At 38.1% G+C, this 24549-nt stretch overlaps 1 protein-coding gene across 12 annotated transcripts in view; it reads right to left on the reverse strand.

Annotated features, from left to right (window-relative positions):
* The window catches only part of PPP3CB (protein phosphatase 3 catalytic subunit beta), a 59070-nt gene that overhangs the window by 21695 nt on the left and 12826 nt on the right, over positions 1-24549 (reverse strand). For all 12 annotated transcript variants that reach the window (XM_001142940.6, XM_508174.7, XM_009458714.4 and 9 more), the window contains exons 2-9: positions 20763-20963; positions 19945-20069; positions 16365-16476; positions 12911-13056; positions 12513-12652; positions 12330-12407; positions 12130-12224; positions 8997-9122 (exon numbers count right to left, since the gene is read on the reverse strand). In XM_001142940.6, coding sequence (XP_001142940.1) covers positions 8997-9122; positions 12130-12224; positions 12330-12407; positions 12513-12652; positions 12911-13056; positions 16365-16476; positions 19945-20069; positions 20763-20963 — 1023 coding nt within the window. The remainder of the gene's footprint in view (positions 1-8996; positions 9123-12129; positions 12225-12329; positions 12408-12512; positions 12653-12910; positions 13057-16364; positions 16477-19944; positions 20070-20762; positions 20964-24549) is intronic.

The following is a 24549-nucleotide window of genomic DNA, read 5'->3' on the forward strand; positions in this document are numbered from 1 at the left end:
CTCGGCTGGGTGTGGTAGCTCATGCCTGTCACCCTAGCACCCTGGGAGGCCAAGGCGGGTAGACTGCTTGAGCTCAGGAGTTACCAGCCTGGGCAACATGGCGAAACCCTGTCTCTATATTAAAATATACATGTATTTTCTATATTAAAATATATTTTACATATATAAAGTATATGTTTATATATTAAAATGTATATTTATTAAAATATATATATTTTTTCATCCAAAGAATATACACACTGCTGATGAAACTGTAAAATGGTACAGCTAAGGCTGGGCGCAGTGGCTAATGCCTGTAATCCCAGCACTTTGGGAGGCTGAAGTGGGACAATCACCTGAGGTCAGGAGTTTGAGACCAGCCTGACCAACATGGAGAAACCCCGTCACTACTAAAAAATACAAAATTAGCCGGGCGTGGTGGTGCGTGCCTGTAATCCCAGCTACTCAGGAGGCTGAGGCAGGAGAATCACTTGAACTCAGGAGGCAGAGGTTGCGGTGAGCCGAGATCGCACCATTGCACCCTAGCATGGGCAACAAGAGCAAAACTCTGTCTCAAAAACAACAACAACAATAAAATGGTACAGCTGTTTTGGAAAACAGTTTGGCAGATCCTTAAAAAGTTAATCATAGAGTTACAATATGACCCAACAATTTCACTCCCAGGTCTATACTCAAGAAAATGAAAACATAGGCCGGGCATGGTGGCTCACGCCTGTAATCCCAGCACTTTGGGAGGCCAAGGCGGGTGGATCAGGAGGTCAGGAGATTGAGATCATCCTGGCTACACAGTGAAACCCTGTCTCTACTAAAAATATAAAAATTAGCTGGGCATGGTGGCGGGCACCTGTAGTCCCAGCTACTCAGGAGGCTGAGGCAGGAGAATGGCGTGAACCCAGGAGACGGAGCTTGCAGTGAGCCAAGATCGCGCCACTGCGCTCCAGCCTGGGCGACAGAGCAAGACTCTGTCTCAAAAAGAAAATGAAAACATAAAACTTGCACATGCATATTCTTCGCAGCATTATTAATAAGTCCAAGAGTAGAAATAAATGTCTATCAGCTGATGAATAAAACAAACAAAATGTGCTATATCCATACAATAGACTACTATTCCATCATAAAAAGGAATGTTGTACTGCTTCATGCTACACCACAGATAAACCTTGAGACCATGGAAAGAATCCAGTCACAAAAGAGCACACACTGTGTGATTCCATTTATATGAACTGTCCAGAATAGGTGAATCTATGGGGACAGCAGATTGGTGGTTACCAAGGGTTAGCAAGGGTGGTTAGGGGAAAATGAAGAGTGACTGCTAATGGGCACAGGGTTTCTTTGGAGGGGATGATGAAAATGTTCCAAAACTGTGGTAATGATTGCACAACTCTGTAGTATATAAAAAACATGGAATTGTACAATTTAAATAGGTCAACTTTATGGTATGTGAATTACATGTCAATAAAGCAGTTATAAAAAATAAAGAAAAGTATGAGGGTATAAAACTTAAAGAGCATAACACGTTCAGAAAACTGGCTTTGCTGTGTTATGGCTAGAACGAAGATAACGTGAAAGAGAAAGGCAGGAAATGAGGCTGAAGAGAAAGTAGGGAAGGTCCAAGGACTTTGTGTTGACAGGTTAAGGTTTATCTCGAAAGCTACATGGAGCCATTTAACGGATATTAAATCGTAGCTTTAAAGTATACATTTTCATCCAGAAACTTGGCTTCTGAAAGAAAGGCAAGAAAGTAATAGCAAAAAAAAAAAAAAAAGTCACAGCACAGTAGTTAGAAAAAGACATCAGATGAAAGAAATGTTATTTATTTAAAGATCAGATAGATTTGAATAATTTATAAAAGAACTAGTACTGAGAATGTGAAGATATAGAGGACATAAACGATAAAGCAAGTTTCCTGAAAAAGCAGAAAGGTAATAGAATCTAGAGACAAGTTAGACTGGCTTGAATGGAAGGGTCACCTCTTCAACAAGGGAAGAATTCAAGATAAGGGTACTGTATAAAGGAAGAAAACAGTAAGTAGAGAACACTCCAACTACTAATGTGTTTTCACTAGTGAGGGAAATGGATAGAAGAAAATGTTTAAGAAAAAAATATGAAAGGAACCAAGTGCTAATAGCCAAGACCATGGAAAAAAGGAAGCAGCCCCATCCCATCATAGGCCTAGAGGCCTAGGAGGAAAGAATAGTTTTGGGGGTCGGGGAGGAGCCCATTGACCAGAACAGCCTCAGGACACTGCTCCCCACAGCCAGGGACTGCTCCAGCACCAGCCACCACCTGGTGTTAAACCCCTAGGCAAGTATAAGAGTGAATGAAGCTTGGTGGTTTCCACTTAGATTTCAGAAGGTGTATGAGAAAGCCTAGGTGCCCAGGGGCAGAGCCCTCACAGAGAGACACTACTAGGGCAGTGCCAAGGGAAAATGCAGGGCTGGAGGCCCCACACAGACTCCCCACTGAGGCACTGCCTAGTGGGGCTGTGAGAAAGGGCTGCTGCCCTCCAGAATGGCAGAGCCACCGGCAGCTTGCAACCTCAGTGTGGAAAAACCACAGGGACAGAACTGCCCACTCATCGAAACAGTGTGCCCAGGATGTAGGACATGGAGTCAATGATTATTTTGGAGCTTTAAGATTTAATGACTGGCGCGATGGCTCACACCTTAATCCCAGCACTTCGGGAGGTCGAAGTGCATGGATCACTTGAGCTCAGGTGTTCAAAACCAACCTGGCCAACATAGTGAAACCCTGTCTCTACTAAAAATACAAAAATTAGCCAGGCATGGTGGGGCATGCCTGTAGTCCCAGCTATTTGGGGGTCTGAGGCAGGGTAATCACTTTAACCCAGGAGGCGGAGGGTGCAGTGAGCAAAGATCACACCACTGCACTCCAGCCTGGGCGCAACAGAGCAAGATTCTGTCTCAAAAAGAAAAAAAAAAAATTAATGACTGCCTGCTGGGTTTCAGACTTGCATAGTGTCTGAACCCCTTTTCTTTTAGCCAATTTCTCCCTTTTGGAGCAGGAATGTTTATTTTATCCAATGCCTATATCCTCATTAGGTCTTGGAAATAATTTGTCTTTGATTTTACAGGTTCATAGGTAGAAGGAACTAGGCTTGAGTCTCAGATGAGACTTTGGAGTTGGCACTTTTCAGTTAAATTCTAGAATGAGTTAAGACTTTGGGGAACCATTGGCAGGAGATGATTATATTTTGATATATCAGAAGGACATGATATTATAGGGACCATGGGCAGAATGATATAGTTTGGATGTTGTCACCTGTAAATCTCATGTTGAATTGTAATCCCCAGTGTTGGAGGTGGAGCCTGGTGAAAGGTGACTGGATCATGGGGGTGGATTTCTCATGAATAGTTTAGCACCATCCCTTTGGTGCTGTCCTCACGATAGTGAGTAAATTCTTGTGAAATTTGGCTGTTTTTTAAGTATCTGGCATCTTCCCCCTCGCTCTCTTGCTCCTGCTCCCACTTTACCTTCCACCATGAGAAGTTCCCTGAGGCCTCCCCAAAAGCCGAGGAGATGCAGGTGCTAAGCTTGTACAGCCTGCAGAACCACGAGCCAATTAAACTCCTTTTTTTTTTTTTTTTTTTTTCAGAGAGAGTCCCATTCTATCACCCAGGTTGGAGTGCAGTGGAGTGGAGTGATCAGCTAACTGCAGCCTGCAGCCTTGAACTCCTAGGCTCAAGCGATCCTTTCACCTTAGCCTCCCAAAGTGCTGGGATTACAGGCATGTGCCACTGTGCCTGGCCCTCTTTTCTTAATACAATTTTTTAAAAAAGGAAAATTTGGACTCTATCCTAAGCAAAATGGGAGAAAAAAGCAGACTAGGGATATAAACGGTATTAGGGTCCTACTGGGAGCTCAGCTAATGTTATAAATCAAGGGGTGGTGCCAATTCACAAGTCCGTAAAAATCTCCAGCAGCACTCTGTACTGTGGCTGTAGGAATGGAGAAAATGGATGGCTGGATTTGACTAGACCTAAGATTTATAGGACAAATGAAGTAGAAAAACAGAAAAGAAAGGAGTTTGAGGGTATGTTAATAAGGAAGAGAGGTAAAAAGGGATTTGACTAGTAAGAAAATGACTTAGTTAGGCTGGGTACAGTGGCTCACACCTGTAATCCCAGCACTTTGGGAGGTTGAGGTGGGCGGATCACTTGAGGTCAGGGGTTCAAGAGCAGCCTGGCCAACATGGCGAAACCCTGTCTCTGCGACAAACACAAAAATTAGCTAGGTGTGGTGACATGCACCTGTAATCCCAGAGACTTAGGAGGCTGAAGCATGAGAACTGCTTGAACCTGGGAAATGGAGATTGCAGTGAGCTGAGATCACACCACTGCACTCCAGCCTGGGTGACAGAGCAAGACTCTGTCTCAAAAAAAAAAAAAAAAAAAAAAAAAAAGGAAGAAAATGACATACTGAAAGGCCTAGAGATTCCAATGAACATGAAGAACAGCAGTAACCTGAGTAAAGGGTTGTTGTAACAAGAGTTTTCTCATTGGAGTGTGTTAATGGTACTATCCTCACCAGACTCAAAATATCCAAGTCATCTCCAACCATTCCCTACCCTTAAATATGTAATCTTGTTAAGTCTCACTGATTCTACTTCTACCATTCTTTTGGTTCTCCCCACTCTCCGTTCCTAATGCTACCAGGCCTTCATTATGTCTCTACCTGACTTCTGGTGTAACTTCATAACAGGTCTCTCAACCTCAAGTCTTCCTTCCAGTCTACTTCACCACAGTAATTTTTCTAAATGACGACCACAGTCAAATTCCATCTCAATGGCTTGCTCACCATTTATCAAAGTTCCAACTTCTCTGTGTGGTGATCAATATCCTCATGATCTAGCCCTAACCTAACTTTTCATTCTTTTTCTACTACTGTCCTTCATAGATCCTACTCACTAATCAAATTAAACCCTCAAAGAGACCTATGATTTCTTGCTTTCAGACTCAGGCTCAGGAAGTTCTCTTATCTAGAATTCTGTTGCTCATATCCACCAGCACAATTCCACCATTCTTCAAGCCCCTGTTCAAAAGCTACTTTAATCCCTCCGACAGAAATAACCTCCTTTCTCTTTTGAGACGGAGTCTCACTCTGTCGCCCAGGCTGGAGTGCAGTGGCTCGATCTTGGCTCACTGCAAGCTCTGCCTCCTGGGTTCACGCCATTCTCCTGCCTCAGCCTCCTGAGTAGCTGGGATTACAGGTGTCCGCCACCTGTAATTTATTGTATTTTTAGTAGAGACAGGGTTTCACTGTGTTAGCCAGGATGGTCTTGATCTCCTGACCTCGTGATCTGCCTGCCTCGGCCTCCCAAAGTGCTGAGATTACAGGCGTAAGCCACTGCGCCCGGCCTCTCCTCTTTTTTTGAGACAGAGTCTTGCTCTGTTGCCCAGGCTGGAGTGCAGTGGTGCAATCTCAGCTCACTGCAACCTCCACCTCCTGGGTTCAAGCAATTCTCTGCCTGAGCCTCCCGAGTAGCTGGGATTACAGGCGCCCACCACCACACCCAGCTAATTTTTGTATTTTTAGTGGAGACAGGGTTTCACCATCGTGGCCAGGTGGGTCTTGAACTCCTAACCTCGTGATCCACCCACCTCAGCCTCCCAAAGTGCTGGGATTACAGGCATGAGCCACCACGCCTGGCCCCAAGCCACCACGCCCAGCCATCTCAATTCCTATAAAACTAGGCTTGTCTTGGAGCACTTACCATATTACATCTTATTATCATTATTTATATATATCACAGGTCCCACATTAATCTGCAAAGACCCATCTTACTTGTATCTGTATTTCCTTGGTACCTTGAATAAAACACTTAAAAAAAAATCTAGTCAATAAATAAATCTTACATGTATGACCTTCTATGGAAGATCATATATTAGATCCTCTAGAACAGAGGTTCTTAAAGGAGGGCCAATAAGTGTGAAGGTTGCAGATTCATTTCAGAACTATGACCATCCTGAAAATGTTGTGAGTACATACATTTATACATGAATTTTTCTGAAGCAAAAGTCCATAACTTTTATCAGATTCTCAAAGGGATTCTATATTAAGAAATTAATAAATGTTTTTGGCGGTGGCTCACACCTGTAATCCCAGCACTTTAGGAGGTTGAGGCAAACAGAGCCCTTGAGGCCAGGAGTTTGAGACCAGCCTGGCCAACATGGTGAAACCCCGTCTCTACTAAATATACAAAAATTAGCCAGGTGTGGTACAGCATGCCTGTAATCCCAACTACTCAGGAGGCTGAGGCATGAGAATCACTTAAACCCGGGGGATGGACGTTGCAGTGAGCTGAGATTGTGCCTGGGCAATAGAATGAGACTGCATTCCAGCCTGGGCAACTGAATGAGACTGTGCCTCAAAAAAAAAAATAATAATAATAATAAATGTTTTTATGTGTACTTTTAAACTGTGACTCTTTATCTTTTAGAAATATATTCTAAAGTATTTATAGATAGAAAAGAGTTGAGATTTGTTTCAAAATAATTGAGGTATGAGGTGGGGAGTACTGGATGGGGACATAAATGATACAAGATTGGCTATGATTTGATAATTGTTGAAGATGAATAATTGGTATATAGGAAATTCATATTATTCACTCTACCTTGGTGTATGTTGAAAATTTCCCAATGTAAGTTATTTTACTTCTTTAGAGACAGGGTTTTGCTATATTGTCTAGGCTGGGGTGCAGTGGCTATTCAGATGTGTGATTGTTGTACAGTGTATTCTCAAACTCCTGGGCTCAAGTGATCCTCCTGCCTTAGCCTCCCTAGCAGCTGGGACTACAGGCCAATGTAGGAATATTTTTAGTGAAATAGAAAAGGGGTTCTTGGCTAGGTGCAGTGGCTCACACCTATAATCTCAGTGCTTTACAAGCCCAAGGCAGGAGGATTACATAAGCCCAGGAGTTCAAGGCTGCTGTGGGCTATGATGGCACCACTGCACTCTAGTCTGTGTGACAGAGCGAGACTCTGTCTCTATAAAAAAAAATAGTGGGGGTTTTAGCTCCCAAAAGGGTAAGGAAACACTGCTTTCGCCTAATTTTGGGATTAAATCAGCCTTTCAGGAAGCCTCTGGCTTAGGTTAGTTGCTTCTCAGGAACTAGACCCAGAGTCCAACTGGCTTCTTCGAAGTAAAACAAATGTCACTTGCTGCTTTTCACACCAAAAGAAAATGCTCATTACCATCAAGAAGTAGTCAGGCTATCTAAACAGCCATCATGTATTAAAATAGCAAAATATGCAAAGAGTTTGAGAAGATTTTCTTACTGTGCTCAACACTGGCTAGAATTCTATTTGCATGTAATGTTAAAATCTGAGCTTTACATTTTTAGAGAGATGTGAATAATTTAGAGAAGATCTAAAGAAAAACAACAAAAATGGTCAAAAAGTTTGAATATTTCCTTGTTTATAAAAGATGATTTAGAGTGGCAATGGAAAAACTAAAGATCACTTAGTACCAGACCTCAAATATAGGAATACTGATAAAAGCCTACTGTTCTCCATCTTCACTTGTAAGGGATCCACAGAATTCATCTTAAATTATCTCATCTCTCAAAAGGAGTTGGGCTAAATGATTGTTAAATCCACTTATGAGCTCTAAAACCCTATGATGCCCTGGTTTTTGACAGGTGCATTAGTTGAGAAAAACCTATTATCTCTATTTCTTTCCTTGTTTAAATACTCATAGCATAAATATTTAGATTAGATATAATGAAATATTTCCTTATGTGGGACTACCAGAGAATCAAATTAGAATCTAGGAAATGTCCATTTTCCTCCTACCTTATCTTCCTGGCCCCTCCATCCTTCCCATATTACATTAAAATAGTTGAGTTGCAGTCTAGCCTGAAGGCAGGAGAGTGAGCAGGATGAATTATTTAATTCATCTGATGATGCTATGATTGAACTATTTCTCATACACCAAAGATAGAAGGTTGTAAGTGTAATGCATCCCTTGCACCTAAGCCCTTAACTGGCCCCCTTCTCAAATGCTAAAGGGTAATTCTATCTCCATATTAACATTGGACCTACTGAGTAAATGAAGAACACCAAATGCAATCTGCAGAAAACCTGTTTAACATACACAGTTTAAGTATTAATTCTGAATTTCAGAACTACAAATTGCCTTGGCAGAAGTGACATATCTCATACAGAAAGGAACATTTTGTAATATGGAAGAGGTGAGAAAAAATAGAGGGGGATACTGAACAAAATGTTTTATAATCATGTCTGTACTCTCATAATGTCATTTTCCACATATGGAAACTGAGGCATTTTCTTATGAAAAAAATTAACTTAAAATGGAAAAGAACATGATAGGTAACAAAATCCTAAGAATTCTATAGAACTACAAATGAAACACAGAAACAGAATTTCTTAAATAGCATTTATTTTCTCTCAAAAAGCCTATTATGTACTAACAAGTGTTCCTCTAAATTAGAAAGGCATCACTACTAAAATTTTATACATATTTTTAATATAAGAGAAGGAATATTGGGCTACAATCTGAATTTCTCTTTATGATTTCTCTTAAAGTATAGAACAGCTATTAAAATGACTAATATTGCTAAAATGAAGGCTACTAAATTTCCCCAAGAATTTCGGTGGAATGCCCAAAAATGGTGTTAAGATATGCAGAAGGGCCCATTTCAAGCAAAGCAATCTCTCCACCCCTTCATAAAAGATTTAAGCTAAAGAAAAAAAAAAAAAAGAAAATCCAACAGCTGAAGACATTGGGCTATTTATAAATCTTCTCCCAGTCCCCCAGACAGCCTCACATGGGGGCTGTAAACAGCTAACTAAAATATCTTTGAGACTCTTATGTCCACACCCACTGACACAAGGAGAGCTGTAACCACAGTGAAACTAGACTTTGGTTTCCTTTAGCAAGTATGTGCCTATGATAGTAAACTGGAGTAAATGTAACAGTAATAAAACAATTTTTTTAAAAAATAAAAATTATACCTTTTTCTCCAACAAACGGTAAAGACCACGTGAAGACATCCATAAAATTAGGCAACCAGTAAGGATGTGGAGAACAGTTAAACTGTCGAATATTCATCACATTATTTTCATACTTTAATACAGCAGCTGCAAGATAAGTTGAACATCAATAACTTAATAGATAAGTAACTATTTGTCATTAGCCTTAAAAATATAAAATACATAAAAGCAGAAAAATATTAAGAGGAAGGGAGATCGGGGGTGAGTGGAATCAGGGCTGGTAGAGGGAGGAAGGAACTAATTTTTAATAATAACACAGGTTTTGTTTTTAACACTGTTATGTAGAACTATAACTATAGTCAGGTCTTCACATTACTAATGAAATTTCCAGATTCTTTCCAGAATGTTTGTTTTACTTTATAATCCAATGATGAACATACATTTTTACTAAATCCAAAATTGTGAAAACTCAGTTTTTAGAGGAAACACAGAATGGCAATGAGCAATTTTCTAGGTTTTTAAAGTTCAAACAAATTGAGAATTTAAGATCTTTCTAGCTTCAGGCAACCTGAAAAGGATAGCTGAATGGTAATAAAGCAAACAAAAAAATCCCACCCATTTGGAACATTTTACTTATAAATGTATGAATGTATTTGTTTCATTTAATATGGAAAATCAGACAAAATTACTACAAAGAAATATTTTACTTTGTTTAGAAAAAAAATCCCACTAAAACACCAAAAGAGAATATTATAACCAAACAATCCAGAGATAACATTTTCATCTCAAATGCAGGTATCTGATGTTTCAATATGTTGATATAATTAAAATCTTAAATGACCTACATAGATTTCAGTTACTGGTTATATTACTGTATAGAACACTGGGTTAGAAGGGCTGGATTCTCATCTAAACTATAGCACATACTAGCTGTGCAATGCTTGGTAAATTATTCAACTAATGTGTTTCTCATTTATAAAACAGGACTAATATGTCTACCCTGCCTACCACAGAAGTTTAAGATCAGACAATGCATTTCACATGAAAATACATAAAAGTATAAAATGTCTTGTAGATATAATTTTATGGTTACTTTTTTTTCATTTTAATGAAAAGCACTGAAATGCAGATGTTAAATTCCAACATTTGTGATTGTGGCTAATAGAGAATCAAAAGTAATCCTGCTACATGTTACTGTTTACTAACTTAATAAGTATATGTTTGTTTCCCATATGAAATTCCCATCCGAAATAAAAGTATTTTAAATTATATGTTTTGACAATCAGTTCAAAGTGGGAAAAAAGAGTATTTTAAATTAGTCTCAAAAATTATGAGCTGATACCAAGCTTTCAGATCTTTTGTAAGGGATAAAAGAGAGAAAAATCTAGAAAATTGCCTTATGGATAGAATGAAAAATTACAAACATACCCATACAACGTAAACACTCAAACCATTAACACTATTTATGTACAGACTCAGGACTACAAAGAGACATCTGATTTTTGATAAGACAGTCAATGGTTTGAGCCTCTTTTCTAAGTGCTAAAAAAAATCCATCCCTTAACCTCCTGAGTCAAACCAACAAAGGACAATCAGTAAGGCAGTACTCAACTGGACACTGAACACTAGCTCCCTTAATACTAACAAGAGGAAGTCACAGTTGAGGAATTAGAGCACTGGTAGAAAGTTAAATTTAACACTTGGTTCTGTTTTTGAGAATGGAATCAGGGCAGGGGCGCAGTGGCTCAGGCCTATAATCCCAGCACTTTGGGAGGCTGAGGCAGGCAGATCACTTGAAGTCAGGAGTTCAAGACAAGCCTGGTGAACATGGTGAAACCTCATTCTATAAAAATATAAAAATTAGCTGGGCGAGGTGGCAGGTGCCTATGATCCCAGCTATTAGGGAGGGCTGAGGCAAAAGAATTGCTTGAACCCAGGATGCAGATGTAGCAGTCGGCCGAGACTGCACCACTGCATTCCAGCCTGGGCAACAGAGCGAGACCCTGTCTAGAGAGAGAAAGAATGGAATCAAAACTTAGATATGTTTCTTCTCAAAAATGAAGTCATATTTCATAAGATATCTATAGTGTAAGTTCTTGTAGCATATTCTGTACCCAAGTTATCCAGCATGCTACTGTTTGGTCTCAGGCAAGTGTTTTAATCTTTTAACCATCACCTCTCATCATCCAAAAAAACTTCCTCTGTTCCTCTTTTGAACTTACACCATGACCCTTATTTAGCAATGACCTCATTCTCTCTCTAAATGTCCTTTTTAAAGTCTTTAACCTTCTGTTCTTTCCTCTTGGCACATCCACTCCAGTCTGATCCTGAAGCTATGGCATAGTCAACTGAATTCCAGACATGTCAAGACAGAAGAGAAGCTGGCCTCTTAATATCATCTTCCAAAGATGTAAACTACATAAACATACCCAATCTCATCTTCAATGTCCTTGGCACACACTTAACTAGATTAAGACCCTTTGGCACTTTCTGTCAATAAACTGTATTCAAAATAAAATGAAATCCAATTACTATAGACAGGTCAAATTTTCAGGGAAGGTGGGGAAATGAAAATCTCTGGAATGGAAGGCAAAGGAAAAAAGCAGTAAAAAGAAAGAGAAGAATGTATCCCTCAAATGAGATGAAACTAAATTAATTAAAAAAAAGCTCAAATACAAATCTTCATGGGGCAGTGATAAGACTGTGGAGGTAAAAGAAGGAAATAAGAAAGGGAAAGAGAACCTAGATCAGTGAACATAAAACAAGAAACATGATAAACTAAACAAGTAGACAGTGCAAATAAAATCATCAAAGCAGCAGCAGCTTTATACAAATAAGAAAACATCCTCAATAAGGGAAAAGATTTAAGAAAGGGGAGTTTGAGAAAATCATGTTTGGTTTTGCTTGATGCACTTAACTCAGAGCACGTTTTACAAAATGGCTTTTCCAAGAGACAAGTTGTGGAATGGGGTTACATATTACTTAGTTTCACATTTTGGATTTTTATTTATTGTTCTCTCCCCTCCATCTTACAGTTATTTATAAAGAAATCTGGATACTAATAGTTTCAAACAACACCCCTTTTTTATTATATTTTAAAAAGTCAATTAAAATACTAAGTTGTTTAACAATTTTTTTATCAACAATATCTTACCTTTATTATTGTAGACATCTAAGTAATTAGGTGCCGAAAAAATTGTTATTAATGAAGGGAACCCTGTAGTTTGACTTTTTCTGTACATTCTATAGCTGCAAAACAAATAGCTTAATATGCATCGTAAAGCATCAATCATGGTTACTAAGTTTGATTTATATTTTAGGTGTTAATTGGGGTCAGGGAAACAGAATTCTTACCCTGCATCTTGAGCTTCATGAGCTCTAATAATCGATAACAAATTATTGTTTTGCAAAAATTCACACACTGCTGGATAGCTGTGGGGGAAAAAGAGTAAATTAAGTAAAATAATGGCTTTTCTGTATGAAGCATATGCTATGTTAACAACTAAAATGTGATTAATCTTGGATATTTTTCCTTACTTATAAAAATAAGAACATCCTCGAACTGTATTGTGACTAAAATGTTCCTGTGATTTTTCATTTCCAAAATCTTCAGAAGGATCGGACCATAACAAGTCACACATTGGTCCAAATGCAGGTGGCTCTTTGAATCTATCTAACTGTGAAAGAAAGAAAAGAAAGAACAGAAGTAACTCATCAAAAAGTAAGGACAAAATGTGCATAGGAAAATGATACCAACTTTGAATACAGTTCATACTATATTATTGTGAATAAATAGAAGTTATTTCCTTAAGATATCAGTATACTAATTTTTACCATTACCTAATCTTGGCAGTGAAGTGAAGTTTGAAACTTCTGCTCTACTCAACAATGTACTATAAATAGAAATCAATCTCGGAAGTAAAATATATACTCACTCTCCTAATATCATCCAGTGTGTGTATTTCTGGTGAAAGTCCACCATGAACACAAAGAAACTGTTGGTTTAAAAGTGCAGCAAGAGGCAAACTATCAAAAGCTTCCATGCAAGCTTCATAGACTCTTTCCGAATACTTAATTTTACCTAGAAAAACAAAAAACGAATTGAAAATTACATTACTGGTGGTGGTGTGACCATTTTAAAAACATATATATTAGATTTTTATTTCTTGTTCTCTCCCCTCCTTTATATCTTATAGCTATTTATAATGAAATTGAGATAGTTACAGTTTCAACTGTAGTAATAGCCCAGACAGACAGACAGACAGATGGCAAGAAAATTATAGACAGTAAACAGCAAAGTGGTGGCCAGGGCTTCAGAGTGAGTGAAGGGGTGACTATAAAAAGGTAGCAAGAGAGAACTTATGGCATGATAAAACTTTTCTGTATCATGATAGTGGTAGTGGACAACTCTATGCAGTGTCAAAAGTCACAGAAGTAAATACCACAGAGAATAAATCTTACCGCACACAATTTTTTAAAGGAAAGCATCTTCCCCTATAAGAATCAACAAAAATATGCAATGTTGTCTGTCTTATGAAGACAAAATATTTGCTCTCTCTAAAATTATTCTCGATGATGTTATGTCTTATGAAGCAAAATATTTGCTCTCTAAAATTATTTTGGATGACAGAAAAGTCATCACGTATTGTTAAAAATAAGTAAGTCAAATCTCTAAAAACAGGCCAGGCACGGTGGCTCACGCCTGTAATCCCAGCACTTTGACAGGCCAAAGCAGGAAGATCGCTTGAGGCCAGGAGTTTGAGACCAGTCTGGCCAACATGGCAGAACACTGTCTCTACTAAAAATACAAAAATTAGCCAGGCATGGTGGTGTGCACCTGTAATCCCAGAGACTCAATGGGTGAGGAACAAGAATCACTTGAACCCAGGAGGTGGAGGCTGCAGTGAGCCGAGATCGTGCCACTTGCACTCCAGCCTGGGCGACAGAGCAAGACTCTATCTCAAAAAAAAAAAAAAAAAGAAAGAAATCTCTTAAAAACAGCTCAACCCTTCACCTTTATTGGCCAAATAAGGCAAAATTAGAACTGTACTTGAGGTTAAAATCATTTTAATACTTGCTTTATTTTATTCTAAGAGTCAATGACTACTTTATTCTTATTACAGGCAAGATGACTACATCATCACAACAAAATTCAAGGTTCATCCAATTTTTCTGAAAAATAAAAGATAATAGCATGCTCATGTCAGAAAAGCTGAGGGGTTCCTCTTGCCTACAATGAATACTTTAAAATGGGCAGTGAAGCAGGAAGCCAATATAGAAACACAAGAAAGACAAAACTCTACCAAATCAAACTATCATTTACTTTTAGAGAGATATCATGCACTTTCATTTGCTCCTTTACAACTTTAAATTCCTATTTTGGTTTTGATGAGATTTTGGTAGGTGGTTTGTTATTTATCTAGGCAAAGAAAAAGAACTTAGTTCCTATTTCCTGTTTTAATACTGTAATATTCAAATATTAAAAAAACTATATATATATCCAGCAACCAGAGATTCTACACTGGCAGTGTGCTAACGACTCTGTTTTCTAGCACTGTGGTTTAATAAAAATTCTAATTTGACTGCTTTTAGGTCAAGCATGCACTTTCCAGGTCTTATCTTACTCATTTAGGTTAACTGCCTGATCCTTGAAGTTATAAGAGTATGCCACTTCTGCCACTACCCATCACTGTATTTTTCTCCTTTTGCTGCAAGTCTCTACTTAATATGACCTTTATTGGATCATGTTTTGAGTCTCAAAACGTTGAAATTATTTCTGCTTTTAGAATTTAACTCTACTTAATACAGTCATAAATATTATCTTAAAAAGCACAAAGGCAGGCCAGATGCGGTGGTTCACACCTGTAATCCCAGCACTTTGGGAGGACGAGGCAGGTGGATTACTTGAGGTCAGGAGTTAAGAGACCAGCCTGGCCAACATGGTGAAACCCCGCCTCTACCAAAAATACAAAAATTAGCAGGACGTGGTGGCGCATGCCTGTAATTTCAGCTACTTGGGAGGCTAAGGCAGGAGAATGCTTAAACCCGGGAGGAGGTTGCTGTGAGCAGAGATTGTACCACTGCACTCCAGCCAGGGTGACAGAGCGAGACTGTCTCAAAAAAAAAAAAAAAATAACAAAAATAATAAAAAAGCACAAAGGTTTGAGGTGTGAAAAAGGCCTAATCTTGTTCTGTAACATATGGTTACTTACAGGTATTAGATTACCATTGCTGTAATAATTTGAGAGAGAAAAGGGATAAACATTGCAGGTTAAGAATTTCACCAACTGTACCTGACTAGTCTTAAAACAATGATATTTAAAAAAACAAAAAAATTTTAAGAAGAATTTCAATCATTAATAGCATGATTGAAATGATCTGCAATGGTAACAGGATAAACAATTTGTTAGGATTCCTCACAGGAATGCCTCAAGATTGAAGGACAAAAATCTCCAATGCAAAATAACATTTTTTTCTTTTGGTTTTTATTTTTTCCTGTTAGAAAAAATATATGCATTTTTTTTTCCTGAGACAGAGTTTCGCTCTTGTTGCCCAGGCTGGAGTACAATGGCGCGATCTCGGCTCACTGCAACCTCCGCCTCCCAGGTTCAAGTGATTCTCCTGCCTCAGCCTCCTGAGTACCTGGGATTACAGGCACATGTCACCACGCCTGGCTAATTTTTGTATTTTTAGTAGAGATGGGGTTTTGCCGTGTTGGCCAGGCTGGTCTTGAACTCCTGACCTCAGGTGATCCGCCCGCCTCGGCCTCCCAAAGTGCTGGGATTACAAGCGTGAGCCACCGTGCCTGGCTTAGAAAAATTAATTGTAACATTAAAACTTATATATAAAACTCTAAGTATGTTTGTAAAAGTTAAACATAATAAGAAATTCTGAAATGAAAAATTTTTTTTTTTTTGAGACAGGGTCTGACTCTATTGCCCAGGCAATTGTCCGTGCAGTGGCATGATCTCAGCTCACTATGACCTCCGATTCCCAGGCTCAAGCGATCCTCCCACCTCAGCCTCCTGAGCAGCTGGGACTACAAGAGTGTGCCGCCATACCCAGCTAATTTTTTTTTTTTTGTATTTTTGGTGGAGATGGGGTTTCACCATGTTGGTCAGGCTGGTCTCCAACTCCTGAGCTCAGGCAATCCCCCTGCCTGGGCCTCCCAAAGCGCTGGGATTACAGGCGTGAACCACCATGCCCCACCAAAAACTTCTTAATACCATTAAACACCAGAGAGTGCCCGACAACTTTCCTCAAAGCTTTATGTGTGGACATGAAATCTGTCCTTACATGTTGCACTGTAAAGTCTTCAAAACTCTTACTACCCACTTAAGTCCAAAAGAATACTGAGGAAGTGAAAACATTTCTCCTGGCAGTACTCACATTCCTGCTTAAAGGTAAAATATTCAGTAAGGTGTCTGCATTCATGGTTGCCTCTCAGAAGAAATAATGTGCTTGGGTATAGAATCTTCAGAACCCATAAATATAAGACACACTGCAAAAGAAAATTTTTCTAGTGAATTTATCTTGTATTTTTGTTTAATGAAGCTGCTTGATCTTTGCTCCTTTTCCTCTACTACCCTTACCATCCTCTATTATCTTTCTTTGTCCCTTACTAAAATATAAGCACCACAAAATCACAGATTTTGTCATCTTATTCACTTTTGATTCTCCACTCCCAGAAAAGTACCTAGCAAATAGGAGAAGAGCAATAAATATTTGTTGAATGAATGAGTCAAACAATCTATTTAATTACTTTGGATTTACAGACTGCCCAATATAAAAACAATTAGCACACTGGTCTACAGATGCGTATTAGTAAATAATACTGTCAAAATAACAGCAGCTAACATTTATTAAGTACTTACAATATGTGAAGCACTATATAATTCCCCTAATTTATTCCTCAAACAACACTATGAAGTATGTAATATCATCTTTATTTTACAAATGAGAAACTGAAGCAAAGATCTTAAGTAACTTGTCCAAAACCACAAAACTTCTAAGTGATGGAGATAGGATTCTGATCCTCTGATCTTAAGCATTATGCCATGCTGCCCATGAAGGGAAGGTCCATGTTTTATGTTTGTTTCATTGATTATGAATATTGCCTTACATATGGTAAGTGCTTATTATCTGAACTAATTCAATGCAAATGTAATTTTTCAAATAAAAATATTATTAAACATTATAGCAGATGCTATTCTCTAAATAGATTTAACATAAGAAAGAGACTCACATTTTACTTATTTGCTTAAAAAAGGAAGAAATATTTGATATGGAAATAAGCATGGTTTATATAATCATATGCAAAAAGAAAAAACAAACTTTTTTATTTTTAGAGACAAGGTCTCACTGTCACCCAGGTTGGAGTGCAATGGCACAATTACTGCTCACTGCAGCCTCGACCTTCTGGGCTCAAGAAATCCTCCTACCTCAGTCTCTTGAGCAGCTGGGACTACAGGCACATGCCACCAGACCCAGCTAAGTTTTTGTTTTTTTTTGTGGAGACAGGGTTTCACCATGTTTCCCTGGCTGGTCTCGAACTCCCAGGTTCAAGCAATCTGCCTGACTTGGCCAACCTGTGCTGCGATTACAGGTGTGAGCCACCACACCCAACCAAACTTTATTGTTAATAAATTAAGGTATATCTAAACATGTAACTATTCATATCCTTCATTTTATTCAAAAGGGAAAAAAGTAATAAAATCAGGGAAATAATCTGTTCTCGATGCTTATTTTGATTCTTTGTTATTTTCCTTTTATAACAACAAAATGTATTAAAGGAGTCAGCTACATCCAGGCGCAGTGGCTCACGCCTGTAATCCCAGCACTTCGGGAGGCCGAGGCAGGCAGATCACCTGAGGCCAGGAGTTTGAGATCAGCTTGACCAACATGGCGAAACTCCATCTCTATTAAAAATACAAAAACTAGCCGGGAGTGGTGGTGGGCACCTGTAATCCCAACTACTTGGGAGGCTGAGGCAGGAGAATCTCTTGAACCTGGGAGGCAGAGGTTGCAGTGAGCCGAGATCACGCCACTACACTCCAGCCTGGGCGACAGAGTGAGAGTCCATCTCAATTAAAAAAAAAAAAAAAAAAAAGAGTCAGCTGCAAAACAATCTTACACAAGGACATGCACACCAACTTAGTTACCAAATAAGCTTCATAAAACTGTTTATTTTATTGTTTTGGTCAAATGCCTGAAATTTTTTTGTTAAGATGGGCCATTTTCTGATTTGCCTGAAGCCCTGTGACAATTTGGGAAAAGTTGACGAGGCTAATAATCAACTATCAGCAGGAGGAAGAAGAACTCAAAATAGCAAAATTCCTAAGGGAAGCAGGACGGACAGAGTCTAGAACTTCCTTCCACTCTGAGAATCCTAGCACACCTCAGAAAAAAAGGTATATTGGAAACACTGGAGAAGGAGATATAAACAACAGTAACCAACATAAATTCACCAGGTAAGGTTTCAGTATCTACTAGGGAAGGTGGTTAAAAGCATATGCTGGGAGTCACATTGCCTGGCTATGCTGTTTACTAATAATACCTTGGGCAAGTTACTTAACCTCTCTAAGCCTCAGGTTCCTCATCTATAAAATGAATAAAACAACAGTACTTACCTCATTAATATTATTGTGAGGATTAATTGATATGTCTTCAGTGCCTAGAACATGCTTAGAACATATTAAATGTGCAACACAGGTATCTATTGGTAGAAATTTGACCCCACAATTCTACCTCTAGGAATTTGTCCTACAAAAATAATCAAGCAAGTATGTAAAGATGTATGAATAATATGACTCATTAAAGCATCATTTGTAAAGAAAAAAACTGGGAACATCTTCAGTGTCTAAGAACAAGGAATTAATTAATTATGGTTTGTTTATTAGATGGAAAACAATGTAGATATTAAAATGATGCTACGAGTTTATATTTACTGACTTGGAAGGATATTTGGTGTAGGGATGTATGAAACAGCAAGTTACAGACAATATTATAATATGATCCCCTTTTCATTAAAAAAAGAAAATGTATATATTGGAAAATACATATTGTTCTACATTTGCTGCATTTTGTTTATATAATTTAAAAAGATGGCAGGGTAATGTGGCTCACATCTGTAATCTCAACACTTTGGGAGTCCAAGGCAGGAGGATCACTTGAGCCCAGGAGTTCAAGACCAGCCTGGGCAACATAGGAAACTCCATTGCTACAAAAAAATTAAAAATTAGTCTAGGCATGGTGGTGTGTACCTGTGGTCCCAGCTATTTGAGAGACTGGGACAGAAGGATCCCTTAAGCTCAAGAGGTCAAGGCTACATTGAGCCATGCTGGTGTCACTGTACTCCAGCATGGGCCACAGAGTAAGACCCTGTCTCAAAAAAAAAGAAAAAGAAAAGAGAAAAAGGAAGAAAAGGAACCATCTACTGTTAAGTGATAATCAAAAGGTCATTTTAATGCCTCAAGTTTTTAAAAACAAATTAATACTTTCCAAATACACAAAGATTCCATAGGATATACTTGAGTCTTAATAGCTACACAAGGAGAAACAGAAGCACTAGGGCTCAAGCAATAAAAAAATCACAATATACTTTATTTAATCAGACAGAATTCAAGTAATCTTTTTTCACATGGTTTAATGCCTTTAGGGGCAAGAGAGATAAATAGCACTAAATTTTTAAGGCCACTAGTTAACAGGGCAATAAAGACCCCTCAGTCAGCTCATAAATTCCACTGGGAAAAAAATGGCAATTATAATTATATAAACAGAGTTATACAAAGAAATTTATTTGAATTGTTTGAAAGACAGAACAGGAATAAATAGTAGCTTTTCATAAAAACTTCAGAATATGCAGAGTTATTAAAAAAACCTAACACAGGTACTTGTGAAAACTAGGATTAAGTGAAAGCATCTGTGTTAACACTTAACAGCAAATCAAATGACAGTTTATGATTATTACCTCTATACTAAAATAACCTCTGTCCACATAATCGCCAAGAAAAAGGTATCGTGTATTAGCAGGTGATCCTCCTACTTCAAAAAGTTTCATCAGATCAAAAAATTGGCCATGGATGTCACCACACACTGAAACAAGAAGATTATTAGATAAGGGAAAAAAATCTCTAAAACAACAAATTTTACTTAAGTTAAAACGTATTTTACATAAGACATAGTACAAATGCTATCAAGAAATGTCTGAGAAGGAAGTAGTCTATGAACAGTCATGATTAGGATGATGTGTAACCAAGTGTTCATGTGCTCAAGATCTAGAAAAAGATGTAACAGAAATAACAAAATTTGTGGTCAGTGACAAACTGAAATCTACATTTATAAAGATCGTCTCTAGGACTCCAAGGATGTGTTTTAAGTTTCAAGATGACAAAATTACAATGGTGGCAGTTAAAATATCCATTCTAACTCAATACTTTCTGTTGCTCTCTAAATGGTCACTTTTGGTATCTGATATGACATCAAGGTATTTGACCCTAACAATTGAAAGCAAAGTAAGTATTGATCAAATTGAAGTATGGTCAACACAACTGATGAAACCTTCACAAAAGCATATTAGACTAACTTCTACACTCAGATTATTTAGAATCATGTCTATTCACTGAAAACAGGCAATCATTTTTAAGTATGGAAAATAATTTGAAATTCAAGATAATGTCCAAGTAATATTGATTTAGCATACAGTATCATTGAAAACAGTAAGTTGTAAATCCAGGCAACTAAATAATGACATAATAAAAATAATACCCAAAACATGAATAAGCTTACCTGTGATTGGAGCTTCTACTTCTATCATGGTTTTCTCTCTCCGAAGGATGGCAGCACCCTCATTGATAATTCTAAGCGCAATTTCTTCATCTACTCGACCTTCTTTCACCAAGTGGTTCTTCAGAACATCAACCCTGGGTATCCCATCCAAATCAAATACTTCTTCAGATGTCAAGCGATGTGTTGGGGGGAAAGGGACAGCTGCAAATGTTTTTAATTAATAAAAGATAAGTCACCAAAAATACATTAACTTAAAAACTAATAATTGGATCTAGATAAGAGTAAAAACTGTAAAGCAGGGATTTTTCTTTCTTCTTCATTTATTGGGTAGAAGTGTTTTTCTAAATAGTAAGCAAATTATACCACTTTTAAAGCTATTTATACTAACATGTTCTTTGTTGAGAATTATTAGAGGAATGAGTTGTCTCACAAAATTAAGTTCTTTCAGGATAACCAAAACTTTTTTGTTTAAGCCAAAACATTTTTAGGCAGAACTCTCAAAATATTGTATTATAGTATTAGATATTCTTTACCTTAAATGAAGTACAATAAATATAATTTAATGCTGGGAGTAGTGAAGCATGTCTGTAATCACGACTACTTCGTAGGCTGGGGCAGGAGGATCACTTGAGGCCAGAAATTGGAGACCAGCCTGGGCAACACAGCGAGACACCATCTCAAAAAAACCCCCACAACACTTTAATACCAAATAAGCCTAACTAGAAAGAAAACCCAAATACAAGGTGATTTACCATGTTCCTTTCTAATAAGAACATAAAAACAATGTTTTCTGACCAACTTGACTATACACTTTTAGAGATATAGACCAAACACCAGATGTTTACTTCTGAAATGCAAATTAATTTAGGAGGTTTAAATTATAAATCATAATTTCAAAATATTGATTTTTCTCCTACCTTACTTAATGTTTCACAAAACACTTTCATTCAAAATCTTTATGCATATATTCGAAACCAGTGCATTCCTTATCATTGGAGTCACTTTCTGAGTCACCTAACACACATTCTGAAAGCAAATCATATTCATTTCCATCTAAACTGTTTGAGATACAGCACTTTTTGCATATGTGTAAAATGTTACCACTGCAAATTTATCCCTGTAATTTTTTTTTTTTTTTTTCTTGAGATGGAGTCTTGTTCTGTCGCCCAGGCTGGAATGCAGTGGCGTGAACTCGGCTCACTGCAACCTTCGCCTCCCGGGTTCAAGGGATTCTCCTGCCTCAGCCTCCCGAGTAGCTGGGATTACAGGCATCCGCCATCATGCCCAGCTTATTTTTGTATTTTTAGTAGAGACCGGGTTTCACCATGTTGGCCAGGCTGGTGTCGAACTCCTGACCTCAGGTGATCTGCCCGCCTTGGCTTCCCAAAGTTCTGGGATTACACGCATGAGCCACTGCACCTGGCCTATCCCTACAAATTTAACCAAAAGTTCCCATTTCATCATAGTTAAGTAGTTGGTTTTTTCACTCCACAGTACATATTTATGATTTCTGTAAGAAATCACCAACTGTACTGTTTTTAAGTGATATTTGTTGAGTGGAATGGAAAACATGAACATCTATTTCAATGGCATCTAAGCACAATTTTGAGGTCATATACCTAGGAAAAATTACTATATAGTAAGTTTTTCTTATTCCTTTTTTACTGAATCCAACAAGTAAATCTTTATGCATTCAAAATCAGCTTGGACTGAAGCAGTTTCAGGCTCTTTACTGAATAGTACTTTGTTTTTCAAAATAAAGAAAGTGAGAGAGAAAGGTACATTAGGAGTCTAATAAATATAGACTGAAATGTAAGGCAGCTCCCTCTTTCCAGATTTTTTTTTCTTTCTTTCTTTTTTTTTTTAGAAAAATAGGCCGGGTGCAGTGACTCACACCTGAAATCCCAGACTTTGGGAGGCCAAGGCCAGTGGATCACTTGAAGTCAGGAGTTCAAGACCAGCCTGGCCAACATGGTGAAACCCCATCTCTACTAAAAACACAAACATTAGCTGGGTGTGGTGGTGCACACCTGTAGTCCCAGCTACTCAAGAGGGTGACGCAGGAGAATCACTTAAACCCGGGGAGGCAGAAGTTGCAGTGAGCCTAGACTACACCACTGCACTCCAGCCTGGTCGACAGAGTGAGACTCCATCAAATATATATATATATATATACATATATATATCTCTGAGCATATAGTATACAGTATTTTCCTGATGCTTTAGGGTCATCATTGTAATGATCAATTATTACAGAGAAGCTTGGAAATGTACAGAACCAACTGCTCCTTTACATTTCAACTTAAAGTAACTAAAAAAAAAAAAAAAAAACACTAGGTTAGATTCATATCAATTACCTAAGAAAGAATATAACCACATTCTCATACCAGGAGAAAACATTAAGGAAGAACTCAATCCTTTACAAGTGAGGTAAGAACTAAGGCAGAGAGATGCCAACCATTTCTAAAAGACTGAAATCACTAATCCCTCTTTTTTTTTTATTTGCTATCTAGTAAAATAAAACTGGACCTTGTTTATTTTCCCTTCACAAGAAACATGTATTACCATTACTTTTTACTCATCTAGAATAAGGCATTAAAGTATATTTTACCCCCAAATATAGCATGTCAAGATTCTAATAAAATAAAAGCCTCAAAGAATGTTTTTACCAATCAAAGATTAAACAAACCATTATATATGCTATAACCAAATTTGCCCTCATGGTAGAGTAATTGTTTAAAAAATAAACATTTTTAATGAATTGATTACTAAATAAATCAAGTGTTACTTTTGGGACATTACAAAAATGAGAAGGTTAAATATCTCTTACTAATAAACACAAATTTCTGAGATCAAGATAGAATCAGTTTTTTCACCAGGTCAGAGAATTTTTTTTTTTTTTTAAGCACTCTACTTGGGAAAAGGAACACTATTTAAAATGCTACGTACTGGCTGGGTGCAGTGGCTCACGCCTGTAATCCCAGCACTTTGGAAGGCCAAGACAGGCAGATCATGAGGTCAAGATTTTAAGACCACCCTGGTCAACATGGTGAAACCCCGTCTCTACTAAAAATACAAAAATTAGCTGGGTGTGGTGGTGCACACCTGTAGTCCTAGCTACTCGGGAGGCTGAGGCAGGAGAATCACTTGAATCCAGGAGGCAGAGGTTGCAGTGAGCCAAGATCGTGCCACTGCACTCCAGCCTGGCGACAGATTGAGACTCAGTCTCTTAAAAAAAAGCTGTGTTCTACATGATGAATATTTCCTATTTATTTATTTATTTTGAGACAGAGTCTCACTCTTGTCTCCCAGGCTGGAATGCAGTGGCGAGATCTCGGCTCACTACAACATCCACTTCCGGGTTCAAGCGATTCTCCTGCCTCAGCCTCCCAAGTAGCTCGGATTACAGGCACCCGCCACCACACCCGGCTAATCTTTGTATTTTTAGTAGAGATAGGGTTTCACCATGTTGGCCAGGCTGGTCTCAAACTCCTAACCTCAGGTGATCCACCTGCCTTGGCCTCCCTAAGTGTTGGGATTACAAGCATCAGCCACTGTGCCTGGCCTAGATGATATATACTTCCTAACAACCAACAACATAATTCCACTAATTGCTGAATTCTGTTCAAAACATAGAACTTCCTAAAAATCCACCTATGAGACCACTCCCTACTTCCCCCTCAGCCAGACACAAGTGGTACTGCATGTTTTCACGCACACTGTGAATGCTCTACTTCAAGTCACACTGAAGAACTATAATGTATTCACCTGAAAAAGAAAGTATAAA

This window comes from Pan troglodytes, chromosome 8 (genome assembly GCF_028858775.2).
Source record: "Pan troglodytes isolate AG18354 chromosome 8, NHGRI_mPanTro3-v2.0_pri, whole genome shotgun sequence".
In the NCBI taxonomy this organism is placed as follows: Eukaryota; Metazoa; Chordata; class Mammalia; order Primates; family Hominidae; genus Pan; species Pan troglodytes.